Source organism: Lithobates pipiens, unplaced genomic scaffold (assembly GCF_037356315.1).
Source record: "Lithobates pipiens isolate NorthernLeopardFrog02 unplaced genomic scaffold, aLitPip1_a1.2 Scaffold_18, whole genome shotgun sequence".
In the NCBI taxonomy this organism is placed as follows: Eukaryota; Metazoa; Chordata; class Amphibia; order Anura; family Ranidae; genus Lithobates; species Lithobates pipiens.
In genome coordinates this window covers 497,255,830-497,274,790 of record NW_027507758.1, presented here as the reverse complement: position 1 = coordinate 497,274,790, position 18,961 = coordinate 497,255,830, and the positions used below count along the sequence as shown (strand labels likewise).

General features: G+C 41.1%; 1 protein-coding gene across 3 annotated transcripts in view; it reads left to right on the top strand.

Moving 5' to 3' along the window:
* The window catches only part of EPHB1 (EPH receptor B1), a 409,064-nt gene that overhangs the window by 308,995 nt on the left and 81,108 nt on the right, over positions 1-18,961 (top strand). For all 3 annotated transcript variants that reach the window (XM_077488639.1, XM_077488637.1, XM_077488638.1), the window contains 2 exons: positions 6,596-6,720; positions 14,453-14,615. In XM_077488639.1, coding sequence (XP_077344765.1) covers positions 6,596-6,720; positions 14,453-14,615 — 288 coding nt within the window. The remainder of the gene's footprint in view (positions 1-6,595; positions 6,721-14,452; positions 14,616-18,961) is intronic.

Sequence of the window (18,961 nt, the reverse complement as noted above, 5' to 3'; positions counted from 1 at the left end):
TGTCACGTTTTATATTTTCACAAATCTAGTTAGAGGTTTACAAACCCCAAAAACACAAGCTGTAATTTTTACACAGATGAAACTCGCAGTGGTGACTTATTGCATTGGCTCATTCCTTACTGGATGGTTCACTCTATAGTTTTATATTTAATGTAAGAAATACGGGTGTTGCCATTGCTGACCTCCTAAAAATATTACTTTGCTGGTTGCTTCTGATGTCAATGTTTTTTCTTTCACTTACCTGGAAGGAATATGCAGCAAATTAAGGCAGACTGAAGCCAGAAATTCTTAGTATCCGTAAGAAATTCTTTATCTGTATAAATGAGTCAGGCAGAGTTGAAGCCACTGGATCAAAATGACAGCTTGACAGCTAGCACTTGCAGAAGGAAAGGTCAGCAATGGCAGCCTTTGTATTTTTTTACAGTCCCAGATTGATACTTGCGTAACCCATGCACACAGGTGTGATCGAGAAGATTTGTTTGCTGCAATAAGCATCAGTAAGGTGCCAGATTTAGGCATATTTAAAAAAATAATTAGAGCAAAATTTAGTGTAGACTGAGATGGGGCATTATAATTATGATGTGTGGTGGAGACATTAGGCTGTGCGGTTAAGACATTAGGCTGTGCGGTTAAGGGGTCTGTGGTGGAGGAATTAGGCTGTGTGATGAAGCAATTATTCAGTGTTGTACAGACACTAGTTTGGCCAATCAGTTAAAGGGAACCGGACAGAAGTGTGGTTTTGTACAAAATGTGGTGGAAGAATAATGCCCTATACACATGGTCGAACTTTCCGATGGAAAATCTGCGATCGAATCGTGTTGTCTGAAATTCCAACCGTGTGTAGGCTTCAACAGACTTTTTCCATTGGAATTTCTGACACACAAAGTTTGAGATCTGGATCTAAAATTTTCTGACAACAGAATCCGATTACGTAAATTCCGATCGTGTGTAGACAATTCCGACGCACAAAGTGCCATGTATGCTCAGAATAAATTACGAGACGGAAGCTATTGGCTACTGGCTATTGGACTTCCTCTTTATAGCCCCGTCGTACTTGTTGTTATGACAACTTTATGCGACCGTGTGTATGCAAGACAAGTTTGAGCCAACATCCATTGGAAAAAATCAGATGGATTTGTGTGTACAGGGCATTAGGCTGCGTAGTGGAGCCATTAGGCTGTATGATGGAGGAATTAGGCTGTGTAGTAGAGGAGCGAGGTTGTGTGGTGGAGAGATTAGGCTGTGCAGTAGAAACATTAGGTTGTGTGGTGGAGTCATTAGGTGGTGGAGACATTAGGTTGTGTGGTGGAGGAGTTAGGCAGTGTGGTGGGGGAATTAGGTTGTGTGGTGGAGAAATGAGGCTGTGTGGTAGAGGAATTGGATGTGTGGTGGAGGAAATGGGCTGCGTGGTGGAGGAATAAGGCTGTATGGTGGGGGATGTAGGCTGTGTGGTGGAGGAATTAGACTGTGTGGTGGGGGAATTGGGCTGTGTAGTGGAGGAATTAGGCAGGGTGATGGGAGAATTGGATGTGTGGTGGAGGAAATGGGCTCCGTGGTGGAGGAATAAGGCTGTATGGTGGGGGATGTAGGCTGTGTGTGGGAGAATTGGATGTGTGGTGGAGGAATTAGGCTATATGGTGGGGGATTTGGATGTGTGGTGGAGGAATTAGACTGTGTGGTGGGGGAATTGGGTTGTGTAGTGGAGGAATTAGGCAGTGTGATGGGAGAATTGGATGTGTGGTGGAGGAAATAGGATGTGCGGTGGGGGGATTGGGCTGTGTGGAGGAGGAATTAGGCTGTGTGATGGAGGAATTAGGCTGTATGGTGGGGGATGTAGGCTGTGTGGGCGGGGGAATTGGATGTGTGGTAGAGGAATTAGGCTGTGTGGTGGGGAAGTATATGTGTGGGGGAGGAATTAGGCTGTATGATGGGGGAATTTGGCTGTGTAGTGGAGGAATTAGGCTATATTGTGGGGGAACTGGATGTGTGGTGGAGGAATTAGGCTGTGTAGTGGAGAAGCTAGCATATGTGATGGAGGAATTAGGCTTTTTAATGGAGAATAGACATTCGTTCTGGGTAGTTTGTGGCAGATTTCCTTTACTAATTCATACTGTGTCACCAATACCTCTTTGTTTTGTGTTTCCAGTGAAGGTTTTCCTGCACACAATTCATGTGTTGATTAGTGAAAGAGAGGTTTGGAAAACAAGGAGACTGTTGGTTATATGAACTGACTTAATAACTGTGAGACTGAGAGACTTGCTGGAGTCGTCAGCTCAGATAGCAGTGTCAGCTCTTTGTAACCTCATCTTACATCTTCCAGGTTGCAAGATTAGACTGTGAGATTGTAAACTAAGAGCCTGAAAAATGTTACAAGAAATTTTGCAAAAATCACTTGAAAAAGTATTGTCTGCTTATACAAGAGAAAAAATAGCTATAATGATAAGTAAATGATACCCAGTGCCTGTAAAACTATGCTTATGTCAGGCTCTTTAACATGACCCACCCCAATAGGTAGAAAACACTTTGCTTCAGGTCATCACTTTGCATTAACGTCAGCTTTATGTTTGCTAACCTTTGATTGTGGTTTAGTAAACTGGTTAGCTAACTTCTGCCTGATTAAATCCGTGATTGTTAACTAACCCTGTCAAATAGCAAGACACCTTTGTGATTAGGCTGTGATAGAAGCAGCCTTTCCCTGACTCATTTTACATACTAGATCCAGGGTGCTGACTCAGTAATTACTTACTTAAAACTAGTATGTTGCACATAATTATGAAATTGCTTCTTTCATCAGAGCATATTCATACAGCTGCCTTCTTTACTGATGGATTTCCTTTAAGTATCAACAAACGTGTCCAGGTATTCTGGCTGAGGTGTTTAGTACTCAGGTTTATGGGATAATGAGCTGTACCAAGCAGTGATCTTGTTGTTGGAGCTTCCCGGATCCTCGCTACATTATCCATGCTAACCACGCAACAGTGCCATAGCTATGAAGCCTGCAATTAACAAAACAGCAATCAAGTTAAGTGCTTAATTTCAGGAAATTAACATCCTTCTCCAAAAGGATGGGAATAGAAAACAAAAAAGGCGGATTAGAGGAGAGCTGGGTAAACAGAAGAAGCGACGGCTTTCTGCCTCCTGCATGCACTCGAGAGAGGGACCTCGTGTAGGGGAAGTAAACAGAGCTGACCTCCAAAATGAAGCATTATGCTGGGAAGAGCAAGAGGGAGGGAGGCCCAGACTCCAGTGATTAGACCTTCATTCCATAAGATCATTTGAAGGCTTTGTGATGCAATGTATACATTGGCTATTCCACAGAGAACACTGTACATTATGGCTTTTCCATAGGGAAGACTGTACGTTTACATCTGCTTCCTCCATGTGAAAAGCAAAACATACAGCAATATTTGTGTAAGGGACTTTTTCGGCTTTGCATGGCAAATGAGCATATGCAGCCATCTCGAGCAGATGACTACTTTCCAGTCAGCATTAGTGATACATGTGGACATTTTATTAGGTTCTCCGAGTTACAACAGGTCTAGTCTAATTAAAATTCAGGATTTAGTTATATGTACCCAATAAATACGTTTACTTCTTTTTTCTTTAAACGGCAGAGCAGCCAATATGGTCCAGAGCTTGCACTCATATTGTTTCAGAGGTGTTTTAGAAAGTTACCTGCCACGTGGCTTTGGTTAATTTCATAGTCTTCAATTCTTGGACCTGGTTGTCATTTTAAGTATATATGTGTAGCGCTGGCTCCTGACAAGCAGGCGCTATGTTTTTTTCAAAGTTAACTTTCCTGAAACCACAGTTGGGTTTTTGGGGCAAATTTTCTAAATTTCTGGTTTCAGTACCAGTCTAGCTGGGTTGTACTGGGTTGTCTTTGACTGCAGGTGTCGCTGTCACCACTGGCAAAGTTGAGAACGCAGTCTAGCTGGGTGTATTGAATGCCACTGTTCTTTCGCAACCAGCCCAGTGGGCGTGTTCTCCTGCTGTGCATTCTGGGAGGTAGTATTTAAGGTACTGACATCACGTGCTTCGGGGTTCTGTTCTAGTCTGTCCAGAGAATATTTTCTGTCTGTTTGGTGCTGGTCCTCCTGACCAGCCTCCATGGCCCTCCTAGCCTGGGGTGTAGAACCATGCAATTCGAGTCTCGGGGCTGGCTAGCCCGAGGCAACACAACTGCAGGGACAGGCCTGAATGGATTTTGGGTTCTATTGATCCAAAGGTGGTCCGGTGCCATCTCATCCAAGGGAGAGGCCCAGCAACTGGAGAAACCCCAGGGGAGGACTCTTCAGGCTGGCTTCTCTGAAGGAGCCTGGAGGCTTAGTTGACGGACACTACATGGATCTACACTCCTACGGTATCGCCGGATCAGCTGAGAGATACTGGTACCGTATGATAGCTCTTTAAATTTGTCTATGTCCCTCAGTAATGCTAAAGTCTGTGGCAGAGACTTTCTCAAATATCCTACGTTCAAGTCGGTGGCAGAGACTTTGCTTAACACCCTACCGGCTGCTAGGCCTAGTGAGAGGAGGTCTATCCGGAGGTTGTAAAATCCAGCTGTGAAACAGTTACTACTCTCTGGATATTTCCTATAAGAGACTTTCCATTTTTGCAGTCTAAAGTACCTGAGCTTAATCCTAACCCTCTACCCTTGTCTAAAGACTCTGTTTCTGGTTCAAATAAATAACCCAAAAGAAGATTCAGTGTCAGTTTCCACATTTCTTTGGGCCATTTGCCATGGGTACCCCTAGACGGAGAAGAGGTCAAGAAGGTAATGGTAAGCCCAACAAAACCAGCAGCTCCTTCGGGGGTCAGTGCTACATATGTATCTTAAATATGGCCCTAAATTTGACCTTATGATAATTCAGGCCATTATCATAGCTCTGCAGTCTCAACCACACAAATTGCAGTCAGTGGCTGCACAGGAATCTTAGACAAGAGACTCTCACATAAGCAGTGCAAGAAGTCAGCTTAGTCTAGCTTTAAGAAATCATATGATACTGAAATTACTAAAGCCAAACTTAAAAAAGCGCAGTTTATTGCAGTTCTGTATTGATATATATAAAAAAAAAAAATCTCAATGCAACTAGTATACAGTATTCACTGAGATATAACATATTTTTTGGCCTCTTGTGATCCCTGTAGAGGAGCACTGAGATTGGCAGAGGGATTGGCAGTACTAGAGGCCAATCAGGCCTGACAGAAATGAGGACAGGAAGATGTTCTGATCAGTCCGATTCTATTCCTTCACTGTCCAATTACAGGCTGGGGCAGGGAGATGATCTGGCTGTGTTACTTTGCAGCAACAGAAACAAAAACCCAATCACCTGGCTGGTTGTACTGCATGGTATAGCATATGTAAATCTCAGGACTGCATAGTAAAAAATACAAATCCTTTGGCATGTTAGCACAGCTACCTTATATTTATTTCATCTGTGTATTTAGCTGTTTCCGTGGGGCTCAACTGTAAGGCTTTAGTCTGATTCCTAGATTGCATTAGCAGGTCACTGGTGGGTTTTACCTGCTGCCTGGAACCGATTTTTTGAGGAATTTTACATCATTATGATTTATGTATAAAGAGGAGCACTGTATTGTAATGCATACCAACCAATAAAAAAAATATTTCTGTGATTAGATTAAACCGCTGAAGCGTGACATCTAATTAGGTTCTTGGTCATCCTGCTCATCATATTTCTTTGTACATTGTTACATCAGTTGACAATGACTTCAAGCATGTTTCTAAGAATGCAGGACGTTCTAAAAGGGAGGTCGGAAGAGCAATCTGAACTGTGCAGTTCAGCCTCTGGGCCTGTAATCTCATCTTTACTGTATAAATAAAGAGCCCCCTCAAGAAAAACATGCTGGTTTTCTATTGGAAATGATTGGCTTTACAAGGCTTCCTTGTTGTACCACGAACCTCCACACAGGGAGTCTAGTGTTCAGCAAAGCATTGGATTATGATTATTTCTTTTTTGTTAACTCCATTATCTTAAGGAAAATAAAGGGTTTTATCATACACATAGCAAAACATAATGCCACTTACGGACCACTGTTGGTGTTTTTTGTGACCCTTAAAGCTGACCAAGAACTTTGATATTTTTGTTCAATTTCAACCATTTTGAAATTGAGCCAGCAAAAATAACAAATAAAATCTAAAGTAATCACAAAAAACAAAGCAATCCACCACCCATGAGTGTGATCAACTACCAGAATTTGGTCCAATTGTGAAGTCAAAATTGGAAAATAAATGGAAGGTTTCAATAAAGATGTAAAATTGAAATGGGATTGTAATGGAATGAAACAGCAGCCATTTCATATAAATCAATAATTTTTTTCCAGGGTAATTTTGATTCCTTTCATACCTTCAATTGCTTTACGATAAAAAAACAAAACACAAAGTTTGGTTAAATTTTCATATGTATGGTCTGCATCTTACTAAAATATAGCAAGGACAACAAGTCCTTGCTATATTTTAGTACCAATCAAACAAATAAATCTTATCTCTGTTTTCAGAATTGCTTGTTTGTACTGGCTGCGTTTTCACCTACATGACATTCATGCAGTAACAATTTTGCCTCTCTCCCACCAGCTCCTTCCACTGTTCCCATCATGCACCAGGTCAGAGCTACCATGAAGAGTATCACTATATCTTGGCCCCAACCAGAGCAGCCCAACGGTATTATCCTGGACTATGAAATCCGGTATTATGAGAAGGTAACATCAACAAAGTTCATAATAAGTATATGATTTTATGTTGAATGACAACTCTTTTTTTACATGGTAGCAATGGTCTTAGTAAATTAATGGTAGCAGAATTGCTTGTGAGCAGAACCAATCCTCTTAACACCCTCTTCAGAGCTATAATTATTATAAAAGTTGCTTGCATTAGAGTGCCATAAAGTGTTCAGTCTTTACTGACTCAATAATTTAAAACTTGGCTGCTGCTGCCAAAGCTTATCACATTTATAGATAGTCTATTAAGTGAATAAGAAGATGTCATAAGTCAGGAACCAATGAGAAATACTATGCAGCTGACTTACAGCTGAAGTGCTTTCAGAAGAGGTAACTGGAAATCATTTAATCACACAGAGACTTGTAGTTTGTAGGGCACCCACAGACCAGACAATCTTGTAGATTAACGGGAGTATAATCAAACATCATTCTGTCTGGTTTCACCAGAGATTTTTAATATAGATGAGAATTTGGCCAACCAAGTGATTGAGATGAATTTTTGTTCAACTCGGTTACTTAATATATGGAACAAGCTAAGATCGAAGTGGCCAGCGAAAATTTAGGGCTGTCATGACAACAGCATATATGCCTGCGGCACATAAGAAATCCCAATGGAATCCGTGCAGCAACCCGTATTCAATGGCACCTACTGAACTCCATCTAGGGCCGACAAAGCTCACCACGGGCCAAAAGTAATTTCCAATAGTGCAGTCGTTTATTTTATTATGATAAAAGCACAAATAAAAAAAGTATTAAATATAAAAGTGTAAATCACTCACATTGAAAGCCGATGCCAATCAAGAATCCTGCAGCGGCGTGACCTCAACACTAAAAACTCCGCCTCCACCCTTGGTTGCTGCACAGATTTCAGAGGGATTTCTTATGTGCCACCGACATATATGCTGTTGTAAAGACAGCCCTAAGGCTGGCCATACACAGTGCAAATGTCTTTCTTCCAACTATGGATCGCTGCAAAGAAATTTGAATGATTCCCCCATCAACACAGACAGTGGCCATTGTCTTCTCCCAGTGGGGGGAAGCTGTCCCCACCAGAAGAAGACAGTGATTGTTGCTAGCAGCTATAGCAGCCACTAGCAATAATCGCAGGAGAATCTGGCTGGCTGGTTGTACCAAAGTTGAACTTGGTATATTCAGCCTGTCCATTAACAGTTCGAACCAAATATGGCCGGCCTAAGTTGGTGGCTCATTTTCTGAGCACCTTTGGAAGAGTCAACATATGTGATATGGCAGTGAATGGCTTTTCTGACTTATTGTGAAGCATGTTCATTTTGGGACTTTATACACTTATTATTACCCACATATTTTTTTTACAGTTTGCACTTAAATACCGGCGCTACACATTTATTTGTTTTTATGTTAATAATGAATATTGAGTACTACAGCATAGTTTCTTCACCTACAGGGCCCATTGTAACTTGTTGGTCCATTCAAGAAACTTTTGTTTATTTTAGCACACATGGAGAGAATTCAATTACTTTATAATGGTATAATAATAATATGTAAAGTAGAACTGTGAACAGACTATGTACGTTCAAATACGTATATATTTTTAACAAGAGGTAAATAATATTTAAATAAAATCTTTAATGGCCATTGTAGATACAGATACTATGGAGTAGTTCATCCTTAAAGCTTACAATAGATGCAGTGAAGGCATTCAAATCAGGTCTCAGCAGTATGCGTCTTCTTTTTTCTGTGCACCTGCTCTCTGTTTATGTTCGATTAGAAAGTTGGAAGCCTACCAGACCACTGCAGAGAGAGGGTGGGCTTTGGTGCTTAAAGTGGTTCTAAAGTCTATATTTGTTTACCTTTAATGCGGCGTTCCACCCAAAAATGCAACTTCCGCTTATTTGTCTCCCCCCCCTCCCCCTCCAATGTTACATTTGGCACCCTTCCGGGGGGAATGGGTACCTGTTTTTGACTGGTACCCTTCCCCACTTCCAGGAGACGGGCCACTGCGCGATCTCTTGGAAGTTCGCCCCCCTCCTCCTTCCTCAGCCACTGGGCCAATTAGAAAGTGCAGTGCGCTTTGTGCATGCACAGTAGGGAACCGGCTGTGAAACTGAAAGGCTTCACTGCCGGGCTCCCTTACTGGCAATGGCTGCGGCTGCACCCGACAGCTGATCCAAAGATGTGGTAACAACATTGCGGGCACCCTGGATAGGTAGCTGCTGACTTCTAATTTTTCATGCAGGGGGCAGACCTCCTCTTTAATGCATTCTATGCATCAAGGTAAAAAACACCTCAGTACTTGTTCCAGAATGGTAATAGAGAGGAAATCTTCCAATGGGGACACTCATTTTGGTGACCCTGTTGATAACTAGGATTTCCCTCACTTTAGTGGGATATCTTCTCAATTCTTGTTTTGGCTATGGGACAGGAAGTAACAGCAAATATCCCCAAATGGGACACAAATGGCAAAAAAATAAAAAATACAAGTTTTGCCTTTAGTTCTACTTTAAATCAGTCACAAATATTTTCTAATAAGCCATTGTCAATCTCTTATCACAAATAGTGTTTTCCTTGTCCTTGCTGGTGATTAGCTTGTCCTTTTGAAAATTGGACCCTTTTTACCCTCAGAGTGTTTCCAAAGCTGCACAACATTTATGTGAAGAAAAGCCCAGCGGTCTGTTTTACCTTACCTATTCTATTCCTAGTTTCATTCTTATTAAGGCTGAATGCATGGTGATCAATGTGTCTTCTATTGATCTCGCTGGCTTACAGACAATACATTTATTTCTGTGTTTTTGACTAAAAGAACAATACTGGTGATTAGACCTAATTTTTCTGCTCTGCTAGTGTAGTAATCATCATTATGCTTACTTGAATCGCCTAATATGAGTGAAATAGTGTTGTACATTTCGGCTAATTTTAAGTTGATAAACCATTGGTTTTATGGAATGAAAAATAGCTTTTCTATTCAAGAAGAACTCAGGTAGTGTTATTGTGAGATAGTAACACCATTGGTAATTATTAGGGGAAATAACTTTACTTTCTTTCAGATGTAAGCCTCGGAATGCCCTCTACCAGACCTTACATAAGAATTCCCTCTAACAAATAGACCTTTCCTTTTTATCATACCTTTCCACAGAATTCCCTCTAACAAACTTTTATTAAATATGTAATCTAATTAGCAGGTTTTTCCTAAAGATACACTGTAAGACCTGCCCTAAGGACACCCTATATCTAACAAACCTTTCCTTAGGATGCTTTATATAACTTACAGACCTTTTTTTAAATATGCTTTCTAAAAGACAATTCCTTTGGATGTCCTCTATCCTATAGAGCAGCCTTTCTCAACCTTTTCAACACAGAGGAACCCTTGAAATAATTCTCCAGTCTTGGGGGAACCCCTGCTAAAAATTAGAAATCTAAAAACTCATGATACATTAGTGTGATGGTCAGTGGGAAGAATGGTCCTTACACTTGTGGTCATTGGGAAGAATTACCACCTTACAGATAGCTAAAAAGATCAATGGTGTGAGTGGGAACTTATCTGAGAGGCAGAAATTGCCCAATGCTGAAGGAACCTTTGGAGGAACCCTAGGGTCCACGGAACCCTGGTTGAGAATCACTGCTATAGACCTTGTAATAAGGACGCTTTCTAAAACATCTTACCTTAGGATGACTTCTATCTCACATACCTTTTCTAAAGATGCCCTCTAAAATAAAACTCTTCTAAGGATGCTCTCCTACTAACAGATCTTTCCTGAGGATGCCTTCTAACGGACCTTATCTAGGAATGCCCTCTAAGTCAGTGGTCCCCAACCTTTTTGGCGCCGGGGACCGGCGTAGTTGAAGAAAATTGTGCCAAGGCCCAGGGGGGCGTATGCAGCTTTTCGCGGGCAATTTATCGGGCGATGGCTGGCGTTGGCACTTCAATCATCCCGGCACCATCATTGATATGATGTCAGGATGATTGAAGCGCATTATTTCTATTATTACATTGTAATATATAATGAAATAGTTCAACTCACCATAACGCAGAATGTGCCAGAGTGTCACTTGCCACGTCGCCTGTCACCAGATGCAGATTGTCACTTTCCACGTCGCCTGCCTTCAGATGCAGCTTGTCACCAGAAGCATTTTGTCCCTTGCCACGTCGCCTGGCACCAGATGCTTTTTTGTCCCTTGCCATGTCACCTGCCACCAGATGCAGCTTGTCCCTTGTCACGTCACTTGTCACCAGATGCAATTTGTCCCTTGCCACGTCACCTACCACCAAATGCGGATTGTCACTTGCCATGTCGCCTGCCTTTATATGCAGCTTGTCACTTGCCATGTCATCTGCCACCAGATGCATTTTGTCCCTTGCCACGTCACCTGCCACCAGATTTGGATTGTCACTTGCCACGTCCCCTGCCATCAGATGCAGCTTGTCATTTGCGGCATCGCCTGCCATCAGATGCAGCTTGTCATTTGCCATGACACCTGCCACCAAATGTGGATTGTCACCTGCCACCACATGACTGTTGTCACTGCAGTGGTGGCAGCACAGGTGTGCACATTAGTTCAGAGGCAAGCCTGCACTAATGGATAGTAAGGAAGAACAGCAGTGGGGCGCCAGTAGTGAGCAATGTTCTCACCTGCCTCAGCTTCAATAGTGTATCAGTAAAGCGGGCGGGCAGTGAGAGATGAGCTCATCTCTCTGTTCCCCCGCCTCAACTCCAGCGTTATAGCATCCCCGCTGTGAGTGCGGAAAAGCGGCGATGCGGGCGGGCGGAGATGATCTCATCTCACTGCTCGCTCGCCTCCATATAGCGGCCCCGCTCTGAGCGCGGAACAGCGGTAATGCGGGCGGGCGGTGAGAGATGATGTCATCTCTCTGCCTGCTCCGCCGCCGCTCATCAGAGTGCAGCCTTCGCGGCCCGGCTGCAAGCAGGCCACGGCCCGGCAGTGGGCCGCGGCCCGGGGGTTGATGACCCCTGCTCTAAGTGACAGACCTTCCCTCAGTATATCTTCTAACAGACCTATTGTAAGGATTCTCTCTGTACCTTTCCTGAGGATGCACTCTAGACCTTAACTAAGGATACCCTATAAATAACAGAACTTTCCTAAGGATGCCTTTCCTAACAGACATTATCCCAGGATGCTCTCTAACAGATTGTTAATAATTCCCGTAAAATTCCCTCTTAGCTAACAGACTTTTTTAAAAAAAAAGATTTTATCTAACAATCTTTTCCTACAGATGCCCTTGAGCTAACAGATTTTTATTAAGGAGATTGTCTAACTAACCAAGCTTACCTAATGATATCCTCTATAAATGTTGGCAGATCTTCCTGAGCAGGGCGTGATTGCCCTTAGCTGAGGGAAACCCTCAAATTTTTACGCCTGTAACCCCAACCATAACAGTTTCTGTACCATCTAACCTAACTCTTCCTGTAACCCCCAACCTTATCCCTAACATACACACAGGGCCGTCTTTAATATTGATTGGACCCTGGGCAAAACTTTTCTTGGGGGCCCCCTCCCCATGCAGTTTCACTCTCCACCTGCTCTGAGACATACAATAAATAGCAGTTAGACTCAAAATCAGTTTACTGAATCAGATCAGGCAGATATTGCGATTGGTTGCCAGAGGTTTCAGTGTATCATTACCGCTCACTGACTGGTTGCTAGAGGTTACAGAACACATTACAGCTCACTGGTTAGTTGCTAGAGGTTACCGCACATGATTTCTGCTTGTTGATTGGTTGCTAGAGATTACTGTGGATATGACCTCAGGGGGGCATGATATACATATCAATGCTGCCATTGATATGCCATTTACATATGAATGCTGATAATTTACATGTAAACACAGGGTCTCCAGGTGAGTCATCTGGGACACAGCACAGGACTAAAACCTCAAGGGGCGAGCAAATTTAAACCAGGATAGTTGGCAAGTATGAAGAAGCTGCTTTGGGCCCCACAACGATGACAGGGCCCAGGGCAGCTGCCCCTTTTGCCCTGACTTAGAAACGGCCCTGCATACACAGTAAACCCTACCTTAGTGTTAACAATTCTTTAAGTAACATACCCCCTCATACCCCCTCCTGCCCTTAGCTGAGGGAAATCCTCAAATTGACACAGCCTGTAACCCCACCTTAACAGTTTCTGTACCATCTAACCTAACTCTTCCTGTAACCCCCAACCTTATCCCCAACACTGTAAACCCAACCATAGTGTTAACACTTCTTTAAGTAACATATCCCCTCACCTCCCACAGGATGCTCTGATCAGAATAATAACCTCCTCAAAACAAAGGAATTTCTGGCTTTACCCCATTCTGCATTAATAACAAGGGGACATTTTGCAGACAGGATCCTAGTAGCAGGAAGGAAGGATGGAAGAAAAGGAAAAATTGCTTGTATTAGCAGTTCAAGCAAATTAAGTAGCATCATTTACTGACCTTCATTCTACGATACTAAGAAAAAATGCATTAGCAACAGCCTATAAACTGCTTTATACACTGTATTACCAAAAGTATTGGGACACCTGCCTTTACACGCACATGAATTTTAATGGCATCCCAGTCTTAGTCCGTAGGGTTTACTATTGAGTTGGCCCACCCTTTGCAGCTATAACAGCTTCAACTCTTCTGGGAAGGCTGTCCACAAGGTTAAAGAGTGTGTCTGTGGGAATGTTTGATAATTCTTCCAAAAGCGCATTTGTGAGGTCAGGCACTGATGTTGGATGAGAAGGCCTGGCTCATAGTGTCCGCTCAAATTCATCCAAAAGGTGTTCTATCAGGTTTTCTCGTCCGCATCACCTCACAAATGCACTTCTGGGATGAATTAGAGTGGAGACTGTGAGCCAGGCTAACTCCTCCACATCACCTGGCAAATGGAAGAATGGAAGACTTGTGGAAGAATGGTCAAACATTCCCATAGACACACTCCTAAACCTTGTGGACAGCCTTCTCAGAAGAATTGAAGTTGTTATAGCTGCAAAGGGTGGCCAATTCAATATTGAACCCTATGGGCTAAGACCGGGATGCCATTAAAAGATTATGTGCGTGTAAATGCAGGTGTCCCAATACATTTGGTAATATAATGTAGATATAGAAGTCTTAGCTTTCTTTTTGTGAGTTCATATTATTTCCTGCTTGATTTTTTAAACATCTGTGATTGGAAGCCATCTGAAACATGGTTATAACGTGTGCAGGTAACAACCCCCTTTGAGAAATTTAGGCAGTGGCTTTTGTTGAGATTGTGATTTTTAACTGTGCATTAATTCAGTTTTTGGCACAAGTCAGCCACACACAAATTAAGGTTTCACCATGCAACCAGCAGCAGGATTTCAAAATAACACGATTTGCTGCTTCTGCTGTCTTCTAAAGCAACAGGACAGCAGATCTTTGCATAGAATAAAAAAATGGAGGGGGCAAAGTAGTTACACTTCAGGGAAATACCTTTGTTTTTAGAATAAGGCAAACATTAGAGACTAGCAGCTATAAAATATGTTAGAGCATTTTAAAGCATAAGGGACCCAGTATTTTTTCAAGTAACGAAAGTGTATATACTGTACTAAATATCAGATTAAAATGTAATGTTTCCTACTCGTGCTCTTCTTTCAAGATTTTATTGCCAAAGCAATTTTCGGTGCCTAGATATATTATAGCAAGTTCTGTTTTATTTTCTGTTTATGTTTTATTTTTACTTTTTTACTGCACTGTATATTTATGCACTTCTATACATTTTCTTACTAACAGGATCAAAATGAATTTAACTCTTCTATAGCGAGAAGCCAAACCAACACAGCCAGCATAGAAGGACTGAAGCCTGGTGTGGTGTATGTGGTACAGGTCAGGGCGCGCACAGTGGCGGGTTATGGAAAGTACAGTGGAAAAATGTGCTTCCAAACACTGACTGATGGTAAGTGAAGAACCCTTAAATAAGTAAAAATTTAAAATAAGAGGGAGACTTCAAACCAACAGTCTCTGTGTCTATAAGGGTTTTTTTTCTGGCACCACACCTTCAGATAACTAGACATTAAAGGCAAAAATCCCTACCATAGAAAGCCAAATAGAACTTTGAAGGTACTGTAATACAGTCTGAATAAAGATATCAGATATTCCAAACTGCTGACAACCAATAACAAGGCAGTACCCGTTTGTTTGCTCAACATGAACTGTTCACGGAAACACATGTACATAGAGGTAACACTCAGAGCCAACCTCTCCCCCTCCCTTTGCATTCAGGGTGGGGTAAACTGTCCAATAACAATAGACACACAGGTCAGGTGTATTTAAACTTCTCATCAGTCTTATCAACGGGGAAGGCCTGCTGGAGGAATTCCCCCCCCCCCCCCCCCCTCCTCCACATAGACATAGACATAGACATAGACATACATCCCATAACATACTTTTCAGACAAACACAATAGAACAATGGACTACAACCTCACTCCAAATGACCCAGCAAAGAGTACACCTTAAAATGAGAGAGTATATATATATATATATATATATATATATATATATATATATATATATATATATATATATATATATATATATATATATATATATATATATACAGAGAATTTCAGTGTGGTTGAACAGTGAGTCTAATTAGTACACATCAGACTGGATTTCTCGGTCACCCTGTGCCCCTATTAGAGAGACACAGGGTGACTTAGACATAGGAGGTGCATGGGGAGCTGAAACCAAGGTTTCCCAGCCTCCCCAAGGAATTCTGGGTTCCACGGCCCTCTGCCCAAAATGACTCCCGTCACAGGTACCACACCAAAAAATAGTGTTAAAAGGTCATTGGTACATCTTAGAAGTTAAATAAGGCAAAAGGAATTTTTTTTCAGGCTTCCACTTCTTTAGCATGATAAACGTTTCTAGATATTAGCACTTTCTGAGTTTAGTTCCCTTCTAAATTGACCAAGTTCCATCTCTGATTCTTGTAATGTATGTTTAAATAAAAAACAATCATTCAATTTGTGGTTATGGCAGCAGATCCAATGTGGATATAAAAATGGGAAAGTCCTGTTGCGCAACACCCTCGCTAGGAAAAAATGAGTATGAAATGTAGGAAGCTGCTCACATATAAAAGTGTTCTCTGCACTCAAAGTAAAATTACAGGGGATGTTTTATGTGGCGCTACCTAGATAAATACTATAAAGTGATATTACTAAATAAATAAATTTGTAGATAAAAATTGTAAATAAAATTATGTGAATATATCCAGTGTATCAAATAATGAAAAATAATAGTCAACCTACTAACGGCAATAAAAGTGCATAAAATATCAATATGACCTGAATGATAAAGTGTATCAACAATGACAGAATGAAAATAAATCTCAGTTGCAAAAATGTATGCAGCAGTGCAAATAGTGGAAAATCGCCTAACATATTGCTGCCATAATTCCAAAACAATTAATGGATAACAAGTGCTTAAAAGTAAAATATAGCAAAGATAATAATATACAAAAAAAATATATATATCTATATTAAACGTAAAATCCGTGCAACAGTGTAAAATAGTGCAAAATCACATTACGGCACTACAAAAAATATTTTAAAATTAGTGAACATTAAATATCCAGTGCAAAGTGAAACCAGTGTGTAAACAGTCCACTCCAAAAAATGTGCAGTCCGTTTAGCAATAGATAGTATTCATGCAATGTGAGCAGTCAATCTGGTGTTCCCTCTTCCTTTGACTTTCAGTGCTTTACATGCACCCCTTGTTTCCCCCAGCCTCTCACCTCCAATAAAGGTCCCTACGGACCGGATCACTTGAGGGGTGGTTAGTAAGTAATCTTCCACCATTAATACTAAAGCCTCCAAGAACTCCAACTACCCTGTTTCCCCTAAAATAAGACCTAGTGTGATTGTCGGTGATAGCTGCAATAAAAGCCCTACCCCCAAATAAGCCCTAGTTAAAGTCCTTGTAGGTCTTCTTTTCAGGGTAGGGCTTATTTTTGAGGAAACAGAGTAGGGCTTATTTGGGTGGTAGGGCTTATATTGCAGCCAACACCGACAATCACGCTAGGTCTTATTTTAGGGGAAACAGGGTAGTTCCTCCAATATCCGTAATCCAGGCAGTATATAAAAGAATAAGGGGGGGCTCCAATGAGTAGTAACGCACAATATTTTATTTGCAATAAAAAAATCCACACTTACATTATAGTAAAACGATTCAGGAAATGTACACAGTGGAGTTTCCGGTCTCTTCCATGACCAGAAGTAACAAGTGACACCTCAACTCCTCCCTAACGCGTTGCGTCACAACCACGTGACTTTCTCAAAGGGTACATTTCCTGAATCGTTTTACTATAATGTAAGTGTGGATTTTTTTATTGCAAATAAAATATTGTGCGTTACTACTCATTGGAGCCCCCCCCCCCCTTATTATTTTATATACTGCTTGGATTACGGATATTGGAGGAACTAGTTGGAGTTCTTGGAGGCTTTAGTATTAATGGTGGAAGATTACTTACTAACCACCCCTCAAGTGTGATCCGGTCCGTAGGGACCTTTATTGGAGGTGAGAGGCTGGGGGAAACAAGGGGTGCATGTAAAGCACTGAAAGTCAAAGGAAGAGGGAACACCAGATTGACTGCTCACATTGCATGAATACTATCTATTGCTAAACGGACTGCACATTTTTTGGAGTGGACTGTTTACACATTGGTTTCACTTTGCACTGGATATTTAATGTTCACTAATTTTAAAATATTTTTTGTAGTGCTGTAATGTGATTTTGCACTATTTTTCACTGTTGCACGGATTTTTCTTTTAATATAGATATATATATTTTTTTAGTATATTATTATCTTTGCTATATTTTACTTTTAAGCATTTGTTATCCATTAATTGTTTTGGAATTATGGCAGCAATATGTTAGGCGATTTTCCACTATTTGCACTGCTGCATGCATTTTTGCAACTGAGATTTATTTTCATTCTGTCATTGTTGATACACTTTATCATTCAGGTCATATTGATATTTTATGCACTTTTATTGCCGTTAGTAGGTTGACTATTATTTTTCATTATTTGATACACTGGATACATTCACATAATTTTATTTACAACTTTTATCTACAAATTTATTTATTTAGAGAGATCCAATGTGGAGTTGCTCCATTTCCAATAAAGTAACCCCAATGCTGGATGGCATTTAACTGTTTTGCAGGCTGAATCTATTGGGAGTTTTTGTATGATACTATGTATGAGGAGCCCCATACATATTTTATACCCAAACTATAAATATGTGTCAAAAACATGCAGCTAGGGGTTGTTTCAAACATTGTAATGATAATATGCAACATTCCAGCAGAAGGCTTTGAGATTACATGTAATTTATATTGGGCTATCTTAATGAAAATGAGCATTCTGTATGGGTCATTTGCTGGTTTGCTGCCATCAGATTTCATGTGAAGAATTGATTGACATGACATCATATTCATATAATAGCAATGAAGTGTAAAATAGGAACATATATTAGATTGCAAACTAGTTCTGCCTGATTGGTCCTGGCTGTTTCACACTCGTCATACAGTGTATTTACATGCATGATCTTTCAGTTCAGCATTGCAAAATATCTGTTAATTTGACCCCTTCTGTTTGGAAATGGTTTCTGCTCCATCAAACTATTTTAGTTTATTTGATTTCCTTTAATTTCCCCCACGTTTTAAATAATCAGATTCCAACATGTTTCACTGCTTGCAAGACAGGTTCTTCTCCACGAGCGGAAACATTCCTCCTACACTGGCTTGGGGCACTGAGCCAGGCTGTTACATGCGTAACTCTGCTGGGCATCTTTCCTTACCAAGTCTGGGCATTAGAAAGGAAGGTAGAGAAGCCAAGAGGGATGCTGTGCTTCTGTATTGTTCCAAAGCTCTTAACGCCTTCTCTGCCAGTTCTACTTGGCCTGTGTCCCTGTTGAGGTTAAGACTGATCTTTGGCTAAAGGGAAAGTGGTGAAAGTTTACCTACAGTTATTAAAAGCTGAGCTTCGGGCATGTATAAAAATACCAATTAAATCATGAAATATATTTTTGCACAAAACGAGTGTAAATACCTTGATATCGGCTTTCTGTAATTCTCTGCATGCAGTGTGTTCACTCTTGGCACAGGGAGCTTAGCATCAGTATTTATTGGTAGGGATGGGCGAACGGTTCGGCCCAAGCATAAGTTTGGACCGAACTTTCGGTGTTCGGACGTTAGACAAACATCTGAACAAACGGGTCGTTTGGCTGAAGCAGTG